The sequence below is a fragment of the Euprymna scolopes genome, chromosome 1 (genome assembly GCF_053919585.1).
Source record: "Euprymna scolopes isolate OS-2025 chromosome 1, ASM5391958v1, whole genome shotgun sequence".
Classification (NCBI taxonomy): domain Eukaryota; kingdom Metazoa; phylum Mollusca; class Cephalopoda; order Sepiida; family Sepiolidae; genus Euprymna; species Euprymna scolopes.
In genome coordinates this window covers 94,619,302-94,636,762 of record NC_136482.1, presented here as the reverse complement: position 1 = coordinate 94,636,762, position 17,461 = coordinate 94,619,302, and the positions used below count along the sequence as shown (strand labels likewise).

At 34.0% G+C, this 17,461-nt stretch overlaps 1 protein-coding gene across 1 annotated transcript in view; it reads left to right on the top strand.

The window, feature by feature from the left end:
* The window catches only part of LOC145249753 (sushi, von Willebrand factor type A, EGF and pentraxin domain-containing protein 1-like), a 352,081-nt gene that overhangs the window by 170,744 nt on the left and 163,876 nt on the right, over nt 1-17,461 (top strand). Inside the window, exons 7-9 of the mRNA XM_080111697.1 lie at nt 2,462-2,653; nt 3,895-4,143; nt 6,868-7,107. Coding sequence (XP_079967823.1) covers nt 2,462-2,653; nt 3,895-4,143; nt 6,868-7,107 — 681 coding nt within the window. The remainder of the gene's footprint in view (nt 1-2,461; nt 2,654-3,894; nt 4,144-6,867; nt 7,108-17,461) is intronic.

The window sequence follows — 17,461 nt, the reverse complement described above, 5'->3', positions numbered from 1 at the left end:
TAATTAGCTGGTTTCTATATTTGTTCACAGTATTTTGATGTATGAAACTTTTCTTTCTGATAATAAACTAGCGGAAGTTGCCCGGCGTGGCCCGGGTGTATGTAGATGTGTGTGTTGGGGTGGGGGATCAAAATAACCCTGTTTTAAAAAAAACGTCGGTCGGGTGTTTGGAGGTGTAAAAGAAAAAAAGTTTTAGTAGGAAAGTAGGCTTGAACCCCGAACCTTTGACGTAGAGATTGAAGAGATTGAAACGAAATGGAAAATAACCCTGGGACCACGAGAGAAGAGGAATGAAAAACCTCTTAATTTAACGTTTATAAAATGAAATTAACTGGTGCGAGAATCTTAAGTCGCATGATGTTTGACCTTGAAACTTGACGCGGCTGCAAGCCAGTTTTCGCTTGTTTTATACTGAAAAGCAAAAGATACACGGGACGCTCTAAAAATCTGGAAAAATAACATGTGAAAGTCGGGCAAATTAAATAGACAGGCGACCTCCCTTCATAACTCATAGATATTATCATTTAGATGTGATATAAAAAGTTTTAAGAAGTAATGAGCCGACCGAAAAATCCAGCGAAAAAAGCCTTTTACAGACATACACAAAAAGCGAACATACATACATACATACATACATACATACATACATACACACATTTTCACTTTTATATATATAGATAGAAGATGTTGGTTTTATGGTCATTTAAAGAGTGTATACATTTTATTGGGACACCCTGTATAAAAGTCTTCATATTAATCTATCATAAAAACTATTTGTTCGGTTTTAGATTTATAACTTACATTTTATATAATTTATATAATACTGTAAATAATCGTATTTCTTTGGACCAGGCTAGTTTTATATCAAATGTTTTAGAGGAAGGTGGAATTTGAGTTTAGTATTAAACAACTGATTTTGCAATAACATATCAGAAGCCAACATCCCAAATCACACTAATAAGAGAGATGAAGACCGAATACTAAAAGATGAGATGATGACTTCAACAAGATTCACAAACCAGCTTATCATGTCAACTTTCTCTTTACAATCTTTCCCTGTCCTTATATTGAACATGTCTACTGTTTTTTTTTATCAAATTTTCATCCCAAACAAGGCACAATGCTACTTTCATGTAGGGCACTACTATCAGGGACATAAGTTGCAGGAATACTATGAAGGGAGTTGAGCAGCAAGATGTCTGTTCACATTATACTTGAACTTCTGCATGTCAGTACAGTTGGGGAAGCAGGGATCCGGAAGGGAATTTCAAAGTCTAGCAGTTCTGAGGAAGAAACTATTAGAGTAAAAAGCTTTCTTACATCTGGGGATCTTTACTGTGTAGGGGTGAGACTTTGCTGCTTGTCACGTTTGTCAGGGGTATTTAGGTTGAGGGAGTACAAGGGCTTGTAGTTCATCGGAACATCCACCATTAAAATAGTTGTAAAACAGGCAGAGGGATGCAACATTTCGTTGATGGGACAAAGGTTGAAGCTTACATAACAGTTCAGGATCTATCAGGTTGGCGACTCTCTTTTGAACCCTGTCAGGAGTAAGAGACTAGTAGGAGATGCACCATCCCAAATGTGACAATACGCCATACATGGGTGAATGGTGGCCTTGTAAAGGTACAGGATACTTTCAGGCTTAATTAACTTTCTAGCACGATAGAGAGAGCTTACTTTCCTCATAGCAGTCGCGTCAATGCCCTCGATGTATCTGTTCCAGCTCATGTTCCCTGTGAACATTAAACCGAGGAGTTTGAACGAAGTATTTTCAGGTAATGTATCTTTAGCCATAGCTATTGGTGATTTAGGTTTCTTGTAATTATTAAACGAAACGAGCTTAGTCTTGGCAGCATTAAACATTACCATCCATTTTTGACCTCATTCAACTACAGACTGGAGGTCTTCCTCTAGGGTTTCCGCCATTACAATATTATTAAAGATATAGAAAAGAACTATACTTTGTATTCATTATTTCACATGAATCCGAGGATTCTAATGTTGGCATTGATTTCCCCGATAGTTTTCTAGTCAGAATTCTGCCAAGAATGACTTATGGGAGGGACTATGTGACACGAGTGCAGAGTTAGACACCAAGGTCGTTTTCTAATGTGGAGAAAGGAACAAAAATTTAAAAAATGTCTCAGTCGTGAAAGATTTATCCTCCACTAACTGAGAACAAAAAAATTGATGTGTAGTATCACAACAGCAGATACTACACTTTGATCTTGGTCCGAAGGAAAAGTGATTTTGGATTCCAACTTGAATCACGCAGGTGATGTCATTAACCACTTGACTACTGACACCTCCCATTACTTTATATTAGTGCAAATAGAACTAAGAAAAGAAAAACTTGTATTTATTTATTTATTATGAAGCTGTGTTTTGTTTGTTTCTTTTTAAACAATAAACTGGATATTGAACAATATTTCCATTTTTTTTTTTTTTTTTTTTACAGAGGCAAAATGCAAGCCTCTCTCAGAAATTAATGGTGGAGATATTTTACCTTCGCTGTGTACTGAAACAACATTAAACCCAGGAAAACTATGTCATTACAAATGCAAACCAGGCTATCGTTTGATTGGCCCATCAAAAAGGATGTGTGGTAATCATGGTCAGTGGAATACGTCTGATGAGTCCAGATGTGTAGGTAAGTTTCTCTCCTTTTCAATCTTCGTCACATCATTTTTTTTTTTTTTAATTTTGAAATCATTTATAGATTTTTTTTATTCAGATATGAAACGCCAACAAAGTGGGTAAATCAATGTGACTAGATATTTCTTATATGGATCTCATTTGAATAGACTTTTCATTTTTTTTTTTTTTTTTTGTGAAGAAAATGTGTTAAAGTTTAGAAGGCATGTGATGATGTATGGAAGTGAAACCCTGCCATCGAGTGTTGAAGACATGAGCTGCATGGAGAGAAATAATGTGAGAAGGATACAATGAATGTGTTGTGTAAATCTTAAAGACAGGTTTAAATCTGATGACCTCAGAAGAAACTTAAATCTGGACAGTATAGAGAGATGTGTATGGCCACATTAAAAGAATGGATGTTTTTGGATTAATGGATATAGAACAATTTAGGTAGCAGTTCCCGTTCCAGGGGAAACCCCAAGTAAAACATGGGGTGAAATAAAAGGACTTTGGAGAAAGAGGGATAAATACAGACCTGGACAGATAAGTAATGCCCTTGACCAAGTTCTCATGGCAGTAGAATAACAAAACTTGGCAGAGTTATTAGTCTTTCTCTACATAGGAACCACCCAAAGGTATGCATTTTTCCTGTTGTTTAATGTAGCTTTAGAGATCGTTTTTGTAGAACACCTCAGGTTGGTCGTTCAAATACGATGTGGCTTTGTAAATCAAGGCTGCATCACTGAAAAACTTTGGCTAATTTTCTTAGCACATTTCCAAATACATACTGGAGCACTTGATGCGTTCTCACTTTCGGAAAGGTGTCAGCAATCTGGGAATCCATCTAACAGACACCTTATGCATATGTAAATGGTTATGAATGATGATTTCTACAGACCCTGTACTAATCTTGATCTCTTGAGCTATTTGGCAAATAGTCAGGCAACGATCTTCCAAAATGGCAGCCTAAACATGACTAACAGATGCCTCATTAATGGCAAAAGGCCTAGGAGCTGTTTCCACAAATTTCACACTATGATTGAATTCAGGATGCTAGATAGATCAGAAGTGGATCAAGAATGCTTATTGAAGGTCCCTTATAGGTTAGTTTGGAAGTCAATTTCTTAAAGCCATCCAACACATGTCAGCATGTAAAACAGACGTTGAACTGAATATCATGATGATGAAGAATGAATGAAAAATCTTTGGAAAAATATTGTACAAAACTATCAAAGAATCCTTATCCATTTTCAGATGTTGAAGCCCCATCATTGCGGTGTCCTGCTGACATGGAAGTATCTATTGGAACAGAAGGATTTGCTACGGTTTATTGGCGAAATGAGAAGCCGGATTTTAGCGATAATTCCGGTTATGCTAAGCTGACTTATTATGGTCTAAACAAGAGTCCGGCTCAACTGAAAATTGGATACCATCAGGTGGAGTACGTTGTCAAAGACAATGCGCATAACAACGCTTCTTGCGTTCAAAAGATCAAAGTTCTTAGTAAGTAACCCTTTTTTTTTTTTTGCTCTCAGAAATTTCCATATTCTTTCCATGTATGAATTTTATCCCCAACTGTTTTCACTTTGCACAAAATTTGCTTGAGTAAAAAAAAATAAATAAATAAAATAAAATAAAATAATTAGATCCTTGTATATAATACGAACATACTTATTATTTCATATTAAAAAAAAGTGAATGAACTCTATATTTACATATTGTACATTAACAAATAGCAGAATATGAAATAACAATCTCATAGCTTAGGAAGTGTAACCACATTATTCAAGCGAAAATATATATTTTACAAAGAACTTAATTTATGCAATAGTTAACCTTCAGTTTTAACATTAATCTATATTATATTTCTCATAGTCTGTTTGCGTGTTTGTCTGTCCGTTCCACTTTTTCTCGGAAACTACTGAGCCGATCTGGATGAAATTTTGTAAAGATCTTTGTTATCATAAGGTGCAGTGAACTATTATGATATACGTTCGTTGCACAATTAGGGATCAACAGATATTTATAATAGGGATTAATATTTTATGTAAAACAATCAAAATATTCAACCATCAATTTGACATAAAACAAATTGGTTATCCTGACACTCCGCACTTCTTTGTTTACCTTGGAAGTGACGTCACACAAATCTTATAATACGGATTGTAAAAATAATTTGTTTTATTTTTCTTTCATTTTGAGCTCCTTTTTTTCTCCCGTTTAACTTTTTTTTTGTCCCATTTCTTATTTTGAGCGGAGAATTTATTTTATTTTCATTTTGAGCTCTTTTTCCGATCCGGCGTTACCTTTTATAGGTACTCCTGCAGTCCTGCACTTTACGACCCGAGCTATTTTTTAACGCTATTATTTAGAAACCTATTATTTAACATGGGAAAGGGAGGGTGTATTGTAACTATTCTGTAATTTCACCTAACAATTCAATTAAAAAAAAGGTAAATATGAAGAATTACTCCACCCTCGAAAATTCCTTTAAAATTACCACTCTTAACGGTTTTCGGGGTCGCTGAAAATGAAAATAACGTTTAAAATTACGGCAAACGAGTAGTGTCCAAGATATGAAGAAATGTTAGTTTTAAAAAGTGGGGGATCACTTTTCTATAATAATTTAACGTAAATTTTTTTTTTTTGGGGGGGGGGAGGTTGGCTTCTTTTCTACCATTGGAAAATTCTTTAAAATTACCTATTTACATTTGGTGGGAAGCGGTGTAAAATAATAAACAGTTCTTCTGCTTGGTTAATGTCGGCACGTTACTTATGTTAAAACGGTTAATTAAACTGCATAAGCACCTGTTAAAAAAAGTATACAAGTAAAACAAATTATTTTTTACTTGTAAACTGGTTTATTAATTGTAGAAAACAAAAACAAACGGGAGAAAAAAGGAGCTCAAAATGAAAGAAAAATAAAACAAATTATTTTTACAATTGCAGCCATCCGTATTATAAGATTTGTGTGACGTCACTTCCAAGGTAAACAAAGAAGTGCGGAGCATCAGGATAACCAACAAATTAGTGTTATCATAATATGACAGATATTGTAAGTTGCCTTTATTAATTTTCTCTTTTTGAGAGAAAATATATTGGTTCATGTTTATTCCCACAGAATAAATATTCACGATGTTTGGAAACGTCTACTTGTGTAAAATACAATCCCCCTTTTTTGTTTTTAATTTCCATTCAAAGTGTCTCGTATTAAAGACAAGAAAATATGGTTAATTCAAGGGATACCTTTTTATAAGTATTAAAAATGTTTGACACCATTTTGAAGCTTTGGTAGTAGAACGGTACCAAATCGAAAACTCAATTTGAGACGCCAAAATCCTCTACACGATCGAAAAGTGCTCAAATCCATAGTCTGCCTTTTCGTTATCCATGCGAGCATAAATTACTAATTATAATTAATTTTTAAGAAGACAATTTTTCTTTTTATTCTACATTTGTTTAAAATCAATGGTAGTGGAAAACAATTTTCGTTTAGCCCCTTAACATTAAAATTTTTAAGTTAAAGGTGATTATAGTGTTACAATGAAATTATATTAATTATTACTATACGTAGATATTCAACCCATTAGGTCCAACTATCCTATAAATAGAACACCAAATAATTTTTTTTTTTTAAATCTATAAGATAATATATATTAGTACTTCTTACTGCATAATTATTTTGAAGAAAGAATTTATTTATATTCATCAATTTTTCTCCAAGAGTTGTTGAAACTCTCTTAAAAGTTCTTATGAAATTCACCAAAATTCTTTTTGTTTAATAATGTATGAACTTATGAGTCTTGTAATAGTAATCCACTAACTTGTCTTAAAAAATGTAATGTAACTGTTTGTGTGAACCGCTTTGTTTTTTTTACTATAATGTATAAATTTTATCTTGAATATATAGTTTTTTTGATTTCTAAAATATATCGCATGTACCCAGCGACCTCTTTATAGGAGAGCCGATATTTTGCTTTCTAAATAAAATGAATAACTTTTTCCTTTCAATTTGTGCATTCTAATCCATTTTTAGTCATTACACAAAGTTTCAACTCAATAGTAAGACATTTAGATAGCCTGGGACTTAATAGGTTAAAAAAGAAAGATAAGATTAGTCTAGTCATATTTAGCTGCCATTTTAATTAATTTAATGGTTTCAAATCCACAGCCTAGGTTTTTCATTGTAAAAATATTTCATATTATATATATATTTTTTTTTTCTAGAGGATATAGTGAAGGTGCTATTTTGTCCAGAGAATATCACTATAACCGATGTGGAGGGTTACAAAGTTCCTGTATCATGGAGCAGCCCAGTTTTTGTCAACAAAGATAATACCACTGTACAGCACGAGTGCACTCACACCAATGGGAACAAAATGGCCATTGGACATCACAATGTTTTATGTTCACCTCTAAAGAATTTCGGTAGCGGAATCCGATGTCGGTTTTCCGTCAATTTGAAAAGTAAGCCTTTAAGACTCTATTCGTAGTGTGTGATTTTATCTTATTTTTTTTATAAAAATTGCATTTTTTTTTTTTCAAATTTCGAAAACCGAATAATGTTATATAATTTTTTATTAAATAATTAAAATCATTTTTGTTTTCTGAGACTTTCATTGTAAAAACAACTTATTCACAGAAGAAAACTTAGTGTTTTTTTTTTTTGTTTTTTTTTGTGGTATTAATCCGGGTGGGGGGGTCAATCCCTCATGGAAAGAGAAAAGGTACACATCCAATGTTCTAGGCGGTTGTCATAAAGTTTGAATTTATGGCGATTGTGTGTTTAGCACAAAATTTGAAAAGTTCAATAATCAATTCAGTTAGTGTCTACCACAAAAAAGATATACTAAATCGATAAATAACAAAATCATTATTTTCTATCACGTTTCTCAGAGGAACTCACTCTTTCTTACTATTATTTGTACTACACTAATATTTAAAAAAAAAAAAAATTCACCGACATAAACATCTAAATTTAATTCTTAACTAGACTAAACTAAAGAAAAATGCCTGACATTACATTATTAAAAAAAAAAAATTTTCTTTCGTCTTTTTTTTTTTTGTGAATAACACATTTATTTTTAATATATACCAGTAAAAATTTACAATTGAACAACATTGAAGTAAAATGGTATTATACACTCCTGCTCAAAAATTTAAGACTACTTAAAAATCTTTAAAAGAAACCTTTTTTTTTTTTTTTAAGGATAGATTTTAAACTCCTCCCACATAAGGTTACCAATACTACAAGCTAAAATGTTATGGGAAAAGAAGCTAGATACCAAACATTTAATTCAGAAATTTACATTTTTATAAAATGAGGCATTTTACACTTGATCAAAATTGTAAAGCCAGGAGTATAAATTGTTTTTTTAGTTCAATTACAGATTATCAATCACTGCATAAAGGTGTTAACATGCCTAAAGCAAGCAAACTTACTGAAGTCGAGCATGCTCGAATTTTAGATTTCCATAAACAAGGTTTGTCACAGCGATCACAGCTAAGGTAAAACTGTGGTTTGCAACTTTCTAAAAAACAGTGAGAATTATGGGAAAGCAAAAACCACTGGTAGACCTAAAAAAATTTCTCCTGCATTGAGTAGGAGAATAAGACATGTTGTGAAAGACAGGGGACTTTCTTCTAGTCAAATTAAGGCAGTCACAGATGCTGATTGCAGTCCAGTAACCATCAGACGACACTTATGACAAAAAGGCATGATAAATAAAAAGTGTAAACAAATTGCTTGCCTGCTTTTACGTCACAAGGTTTGGTCACGAATACCAAACATGGGACACTGAGAAGTGGAAGAAAGTCCTGTTTTTTTTTATGAGAAAAAATTCAATCTAGATGGTCCTGATGGTTTCCAATGATAACATGCCTCCTGAAATTTTCTCCACATGTCTTAGTGGTGGAGGATCCCTAATGGTATGAGGGTGCATTTTCTTACAGAGGGATGATGGACCTCCAAGTGGTGCTGGGTCGTCAGACAGCGGCTGGTTATGTTAGCATGCTACAAAAAGCATCATTGTTGACGGAGGGCCATCTTTGTGTGGGAATGGATGGTTATTCTAAAAGGGTAATGCTGCAATCCATGCTGCACGATGGATCTTAACCTTTCCGCAAGAAAATGGGGGTCCCTCTGTTGGGACATCCTGCATGTTCACCAGACTTGAACCCAATTGAAAATGTTTGGAGATGGATGACAAGAGATGTTTATCGAAATAGCAAACAATATTCAACAATAAAAATGAACTTCATGAAGCCATCTTCAGAAGCTGGAGCAACATCTCCCACACCTTAATGGAAACGCTTATTTCAAGCATACCCCAAAGAATTTTTGAAGTCAGCAAAACCAGTGAAAGTAGAACTCATTATTAAATTTGGTTGTTGAACACTCTCATACAATTTTCATACAATTTTGTAGAATTTATACCCATGGTTTCATAATTTTGATTAAGTGTAAAATGCATCATTTTATAAAAATGTAAATTTCTGAGTTGAATGTTTGGAATGTAGCTTTTTCCCCCATAACCTTTTAGGTTGTAGTATTGGTAATCTTAAGTGGGAGGAGTTTAAAATCTATCCTAAAAAAAAAAATGGTTTCTTTTTAAAAATTTTTCAAGTGGTCTTAAATTTTTTATCAGTTTTTTTATTTATTTATTTATTTAAAATTTTACTTCAGTTAATTTTAAGAGATCTAAAGGTTCCCTCCTGGAGGTAAGACTTGATTTCGTTACGATTTAAATGTATATCCGAGGGCTCTTTTAAGAATAGACACTGTTCCCTTTATGGCTGCTATTTGTATTTCGTTACAGCTTGATTTTCAGGGATTGCTTTTAAGTATTTCTGAAGATTCTTTTTTATTAGGCCAGTTGCTCCTATCACAACCGGTATAATGTTTATTTCTTTCATGTCGTTTTTAGGTCATTATTTTAGGTCCTGATATTTTGTTATCTTTTCCCATTCAGCTCTATTAAGGCCAACATCATTTGGGACTGTGACATCGATAATGAGCGCAGTTCTTTCAGACTTGTTCCATATTACAATGCCTGGCTTGATGACTTTGTCTTTTATGTATCAGCCCGCCTGTATGTCTTTGTCATAGAACACTGCCATTTCTCTGTTTGATGTTATCGGTGGTGGTTCATGTTCACAGATGTTCGACGATCTGTCAAATTGCATCTCTTCACAGATCTACTATTGCAAGTATTTGCATACTTTGTTGTGACGTGTCAGTGTAAAGATGATCTGCTCATAAAATTGGGCATCCAGATATTAGGTGGCTTAGGCTCTAATTCGCTGAGTGGCAAAACCTGCAGTGTGTTATAAAATATCCGTTTAATCTGCTATTACTTACATTTACACATTATTGGTGTGCATTACTTTCGAAATGAAAAGAACCATAAATAACTGTTAATTATTTATTTTTACTTACTACTTCTTTATCCCTCTCTTATTAAAAAATAAATAAAATTGAATATTCAATTATCTTAAATTTTAAAAATAAACGGAAATGAGCTGCAAACAAGATAGATATAATCATTGATATTTTTAAGTCGGTATCCACATCCATTTTGGTATACTGTTTGATTATTCACTCATATATACACTTAATGTACATACATGTGTTTTTACGTGTATGCAAAATAAATAGATAGAGTAAATAAATGTATGTATTTATTCGTGTGTGAGGCAGGATATAAACAGGCTCCAAAGACACACTGTCACCAGAGATTGCATGTATGCATACATACGTTTGTGTTTGAGAAGTTGTTTAGTGGCCTTTCGTTATCCTATTATAAATTTCTGTACTGTCTGTCTGTCGGTGTGTGTGTGTGTGTGTAATGCGGTTTAAGTCAGCCTATAGGCAACCCACCCAGGCAATTTAGGTACCAAAATGAAGCTTATGCCCCATCGGATGTTTTAGTGATATTTATATCCATGTTTGATGCATGGAAATACAAAATAAATGCAAATAAATGCAAAATAGTAGTGGTGTTAGGAGTTAAATCGGTGGGAGTAGCAGCAGAGACAAAAATAGTGGTGGAGATAGGAGTTAAATTGGTGGGAGTAACATCAGCTGCCGCTAGGCAAAGTGATGGTGAGAGACATTAAATCGGTGAGAGTAGCAGCAGCAGTCAACGATTAATATTGGTTGAAAAATACAAGATTTTTTTTATTTAAAAAAAAATTACTTCCATTTTCTCCATCTGATTAATAAAACAAAAAAAAAGGACTTTCTCAGTAGTGGTGTTAGGAGTTAAATCGGTGGGAGTAACAGCAGAGACAAAAATAGTAGTGGTGATAGAAATTAAATTGGTGGGAGTAGCATCAACAGTCGTTATGCAAAGTGGTGGTGAGAGGCATTAAATCGGTGGGAGTAGCAGCAGCAGTCACATATTTTTTTTATTAAAAAAAATACTTCCATTTCTCCGTCTGATTAACAAATCAAAAAAAGGACTTTCTCTGATTTGCAACAACAAAAAAAAAAATTAAGTAAAAAGGTTTTGATTAATATTGGTTGAAAAATACAAGATTTTTTTTTTGTTTACTTTTTTAAAAAAATTACTTCCATTTTCTCCGTCTGATCAAAAAAAAAAAAAAAAGGGACTTTCTCTGATTTAACCAAGGTAGTTAGTTTAGACCACCGGTCATTAAATAAAATAATACTTTTACCTATGCATCTCATTTGTTTTTTGTTTTTTTTTTTTTCGTTAATATTGGTTGAATAAATACAAGATTTTTTTTGTTTACTTTTAAAAAATAAATACTTCCATTTTCCCCGTCTGATTACAAAAAAAGTGGACTTTATCTGATTTGCCCAGGGTGGTCAGTTGAGACTACCGGCCATTAAATAAAATAATACTTTTACCAATGTATCTCATACTTTTTTTTCGTTAATATTGGTTGAAAAAATACAATATTGATTTTTTTTTACTTTTTAAAACTAATTACTTCATTTTCTCCATCTGATTACAAAAAGAAAAAAAAAATTGGACTTTCTTTGATTCGACCAGGGTGGTCAGTTTAGTCCACCGGTCATTAAATAAAATACTTTTACCCATGTATCTCATATTTTTTTTTTTAATATTGGTTGAAAATACAATATATTTTTTTGTTAAAGTGGTTCAAGGAGACATCTCCCACAGGAGAACCGACGAAAAAAATCAGTAATTGCTTACTTTAGTTTCGTAAATATTGGTTGTGTAAATACACTGTACTCACTTTTCTTTCACAATATGCAGCCATCTGGCTGCAACGGGGCTCCTTGTTCAACAAACACGTGTAAGACGTACGACATAAAAAGAACTATAAGTGTGAATTAAATTTAAATTTTAATTATTTAAATAACTAATGATAATATATGCTCTGAAAGTGAAAATTCACTTTTATTGAGCTTAGTATTTGTTACAATTCAAAATATTATTTATAGACTATATGCCTCAATAGTATATATTTTCTTATAATCGTAAGAATATATATATATATATATATATATATATATATATATATATATATATATATATTTATAAAGTAATAGGGTTCGTGTGTTTCTGTCTGTGTGTACAGCTCTCCATCATCAACGAAATATAAAGGAGGTAAGAGGGTAGATCTCTCCTGGTAGAGAAACATTAGAACCCATTTTAGGATGTTTCTGTTATAGGAGACATAAGAATCTATGCCTAATTTCTTTATATACTAGTCTACAAACCACCCCCATATCGAATGACTTATGCTCATTTGCATATCACATTATATTAAATCTCTTTAACTAATTACCTCGACCTTATTACATATTGGAAATATTCTAATCATTTCAACTGTACTATTTACAAAATCTATTTTACATTTAATTATTTAATATATTTTCATTTAATTTTATATTCGATTTATTTCACTTTACGTATATTATCAAAACAATTCATTGGCGAGCAAAGCTTTATGTTTTGGGATTGTATTGAAAATGTAATGGAAATTTTAATTTCGTTCCGTTTTAATCTTTTATATTTTACTTGCCAATATAATTGAAAGAATACAATTCAACTATCGTAATTTTATATAAATAAACAAAAACAAATATTTTAAAATAAAACTTTATTAAAAAATAAATAATTTTATTTTTAAATGAAAAAAATCAATTTAGTAAAATAATTGTATTAAACACCCCCAGCCTTGTCAGCAAACCTGTAAACCTATAAAAGTTAACATTTCGAATGTAAACAGTGATTTTTCGATTTTGTTAGCGCTTGCCGCAATTAAACACAATTAAAACGGAACTAACTTTATTTCCATTCTATTTTTTAAACAACCCCCAAAACATAACGCTCTCTTCCAGTTATAGCCAATTTTTTTTTTAATTAAATAAAACAGGTCAAAATAAACAGATAAGCGCATTTTCTTTTACATTTTTCTTACAACCATTGTCATTTAACCAACTGCAGGATATCGTTACTTTTGTGGGGTTGTTTTGAAAATGGCACGGAGATTATAATTTCGTTCCAATTTAATCTTTCTGGTCGAGCCTATTTCGAAAGCCTGTTTATCATAGATTTGAACTACAAATAATTTATTACATTTTGATTATTACTATCTTAAGACTTAAAGCTTATATTTATTTCATTTTTCTATTTATATATTGAATTAATTATTTCCAGTCTTATTTAAACTTCTTTAAACCGGATGAACCTTTTATAAAAATATGAGTTTAACGTAAAGAACACGAACAAGGTTTTATTCAACTGAATTTCTTCCAGTTTACTAACAAAATATATAAATTTAAAAGAGATATAAATAATAAAATAAAAAGGTTATGTAATTTAAAAGAAATACACGTACTCACAAAAGCAGAACTTTTTTTACACATTTTTTTCTTTAAACCCATAACAATGAGACTAACAATTACCTAGATCTTAGTAATTATTTGTTTTAATTGTACTGTTTACTTAGTTAACCTAAGTTGGTATTACATTTATTTTACATTTACTTTTCTTTTTAATTATTACTTTTAGACTGTGACGTTTACACCCGGAAGTAATGAGTCACACGTAGGTCGCTTTTATTCATTCCTTTTGGTCAAGATCAAAGTGTAGTATCTGTTCTTCAGATGCTGCACTTCATTTTCTTGTTCTCTTTCGGTGGAGGAGAAATCCTTCACGACTGAGACAATTTTTATTTTTGTACCTTTTCTCCACGTTAAAAAACGACCCTGGTGTCTAACGCTGTCCCGTGGGGAGGCATAGTAAATAGGTACAATATAATTGTTTATAATTGTACTATTCAGAAATATTATTTATAGTTCGTCCATTTCAGTTAGTATACATTTCCTTTACGCTTAATTAATTTACAATCATTAATATCGTTAAACAATTCCGTTTAAAACCGAAATTATGCCACCCAAACGAAGTAGAAACGAAAGTGAGGAAGAAAGAATGGAAAGATTGGAAGCTAATAGACTAAGAGTTGCTGCAATTCGCTCCAATGAAAACAATTCAGATAGAGAAAGACGTCTAGAACTTAACAGGATACGTCAAAGAGAAAGGAGAGCAAGACTGTCAGATTTGGAAAGAGAAACCCAACGTGAAGCTGACAGAACTAGACATGCTGTAAGGCGGTTAAATTCATCACAAGATGAAATTCAAGAAAGGCAAAGATATGCACTGGAAAGAGAAGCAATATTACGATCGAATGAATTATATGAGGTAAGTAGACGTACACAAGGTGAGTTGAGAGTGGCTCAACGACATCAGAATGAATCGGAAACCCAACGAAGCTTTCGCCTATACCAAGGGCAACAACGAGAGGCTGCATGGAGAGAGAGTATGACTTTGCCCCAGCAATTGACAGAAAACGAGGCAGCTAGACAACGAATGACTGCTTTGAGACACCATGAAATAGAACACTGCAATAGAAAAGGATTGCTCTACAACAAAAATGACTCTCTCACTACAGCTGATATAGGAAAAATGGACAAAGTATGTCAACATTGCTCAGCTGTAAAATTTAAAGGAGAAACCCCTGGTTGTTGTTGTTCTTCTGGCAAAGTTGTGCTTGATAGCTTTCCACCACTGCCTCAGTTGCTTCAAGATTTGCTCTCCGGCAATGGTCCCATCTCTAAAGATTTTCTGCAAAATCTACGCAGTTATAACAATTGTTTTGCAATGACATCATTTGGTCACAAAATTGCGGCAGTACATGGGTGGAATCCTTCTTTTAGAATTCGAGGCCAGGTTTGCCACCAGATTGGGAGTCTTTTACCACCTGAAGATGAAACAGCAAAGTTTATTCAAGTCTACTTCTTGGATAGTCTGGAAGAGGAACTACATAATCGGGGACGTGACAGTAGACTCAATAGAGACATTCTCCAAAGTCTGACTGAATTTTTACATGAGAACAACAGCTTTATTTGTCAGCTGAAAACAACAAAGGAGAGGATTGAAGAAGAACACTTGGTAGAACATAAAGTTGTCATAAGGGAAGACCGAAGGCCGCAAGAAGAGCATCCACGGCGATTCAATGCTCCAACAACAACGTATGAGATTGGAATATTAATGGAGAATGAACCAACAGCTAACCGGGATATTGTCTTGCGTTTTAGAAATGATACATTAAAATGGATCTCCGAACTACATCCCCTCTACGATACTTTAATGTACCCGTTAATGTACCCCTATGGTTCTCCATCTTACAACATCTACATGAAGGCATCCAATGGGCGAAAAGTTACCCAACAGCAATTTTATTCGTACCATTTAATGACTCGGCCTGGAAACTATTTTCTCTGGTACCGAAGGCTATTTCAACAATGGCTGGTGGATGTGTACTGCAAGATTGAAACAGAACGTTTACAGTTCCTGAGGCGTGAGCAACAGACCCTGAGAGCTGACAATTATAGCAACTTGAGAGATTCAATTCTTAGGGAGGATGGGAATCCAGAACAGTTTGGTCAACGAGTTGTACTTCCGGCAACTTATACAGGAGGCCCTCGATACATGTTTGAGCGTCAAAGTGATGCCATGGCATATGTTCGGCGAATGGGCCGAGCCGACCTCTTCATCACGTTCACAACAAATCCAAAGTGGACAGAAATTACAGAAAATTGTCTTCAAGGGCAAGACCCTCAGGATCGTCCAGATATTGTTGCCAGGGTTTTCAGGCAGAAGCTAAAAAAGTTACTTGAATTTATTAAAAAGGGAGGATTTGGCAGGTTGAGGGCTTTCCTGTACAGTATTGAATATCAAAAAAGAGGACTGCCGCATGCACACATCCTCACCTGGCAGGCCCCAGAGGACAAACTTCTACCAGAAAAAATGGATCTCTGCATATCTGCAGAGATCCCTGACAAAGACGAAGATCCTGATCTTCATGCTAAAGTGATGGCACATATGGTGCATGGACCTTGTGGACCATTTAATCCAAATTGTCCATGTATGATTGACAACAAATGTTCCAAAAAATACCCAAAAGAATTTCTTCAGTGTACCAAGCAAGGCCAAGACTCTTACCCCAAGTACAGGCGAAGAAAACCAGAAGATGGAGGCCAGACTGGTACAATAAGGATGAAGAGAAATGGTCGGTATGTTAATCAAGAAATAACAAACCAGTGGATTGTTCCGTACAACAAGGTCCTCCTTCAGCAGTTCAACGCTCACATTAACGTAGAAATTTGCAGCTCGATCCAAAGCATCAAATATGTCCTCAAATACGTGAATAAAGGATGTGATCAAGCAGTGTTTGAACTACAAAGAACTGATGGAGCAGCTAACCAACAAGGCCAAGTACAAAGTCACATTGTGGATGAGATCCAGCAGTTCCAGAATGCAAGGTATGTCGGCAGTTCAGAGGCAGCCTGGAGGATATTGGAACATCCCATCCATGAACATTTCCCCCCAATTGTACAACTTTCTGTTCATCTTGAAAATGGGCAGCGTGTCATGTTCTCAGCTGATACTGCTCTGGAACGAGCCCAAGGTCCACCGCCTGCCACAACTTTGACAGCATTTTTTCAACTCTGCCATGAGGATGACTTTGCAAGGGGTCTCAAATACGTAGAAGTCCCTGAGTTTTACACTTGGAACAAATCGACAAAGAAATGGATGAGAAGAATGCGTGGGGTACAAGTTGAAGGTACTGAAAATGATGATGTATGGAAGGCACCATGCATTGGGAGAATCTACACGATTAGTCCAAAAGCAGGGGAGTGTTATTTCTTACGCCTGTTGCTCAATGAGGTTGCTGGTCCAACTTCATTTCAAAATTTGCGAGCATACAATGGTCAGGTGTTTGAAACATACAGAGCAGCGTGCCTTGCTCGAGGCCTTCTAGAAAATGACCATCACTTGCATCAAGCAGTAGGAGAGGCAAGTGCCACTCAATCACCTTCAAATTTGCGAAGCCTATTTGTGATAATTTTAACAGCCTGTGAGCCAAGAAATCCTCTTGAGATCTGGATGGCTTTTCGTGATGTAATATCTGAAGACATTCTTCACAGATACAGGCAAGAAGTTAACAATCCAGAAGCAGATTTTAATGAGGACATCTACAATAAAACTCTTTGTCTAATTGAAGAAAAAGTTCTCCTTATGTGCGGTCAACCATTGGCAAGCTATGGATTACCTGCACCAATGCAAGGGAGAGATGAAAGACTCGCGAGAGAGTATCAACGTGAAGTTACTTATAATCTTGAAGAACTTCCCTACAAGCAGAAAATATGCAAGAAAAACTGACCGATTCTCAAAGAGAAGTTTACAATTCATTCATGGCAATGTTGGAAGCACAAGGTGAAATGAACAAAAACATGATGTTTCTTGATGCTCCAGGT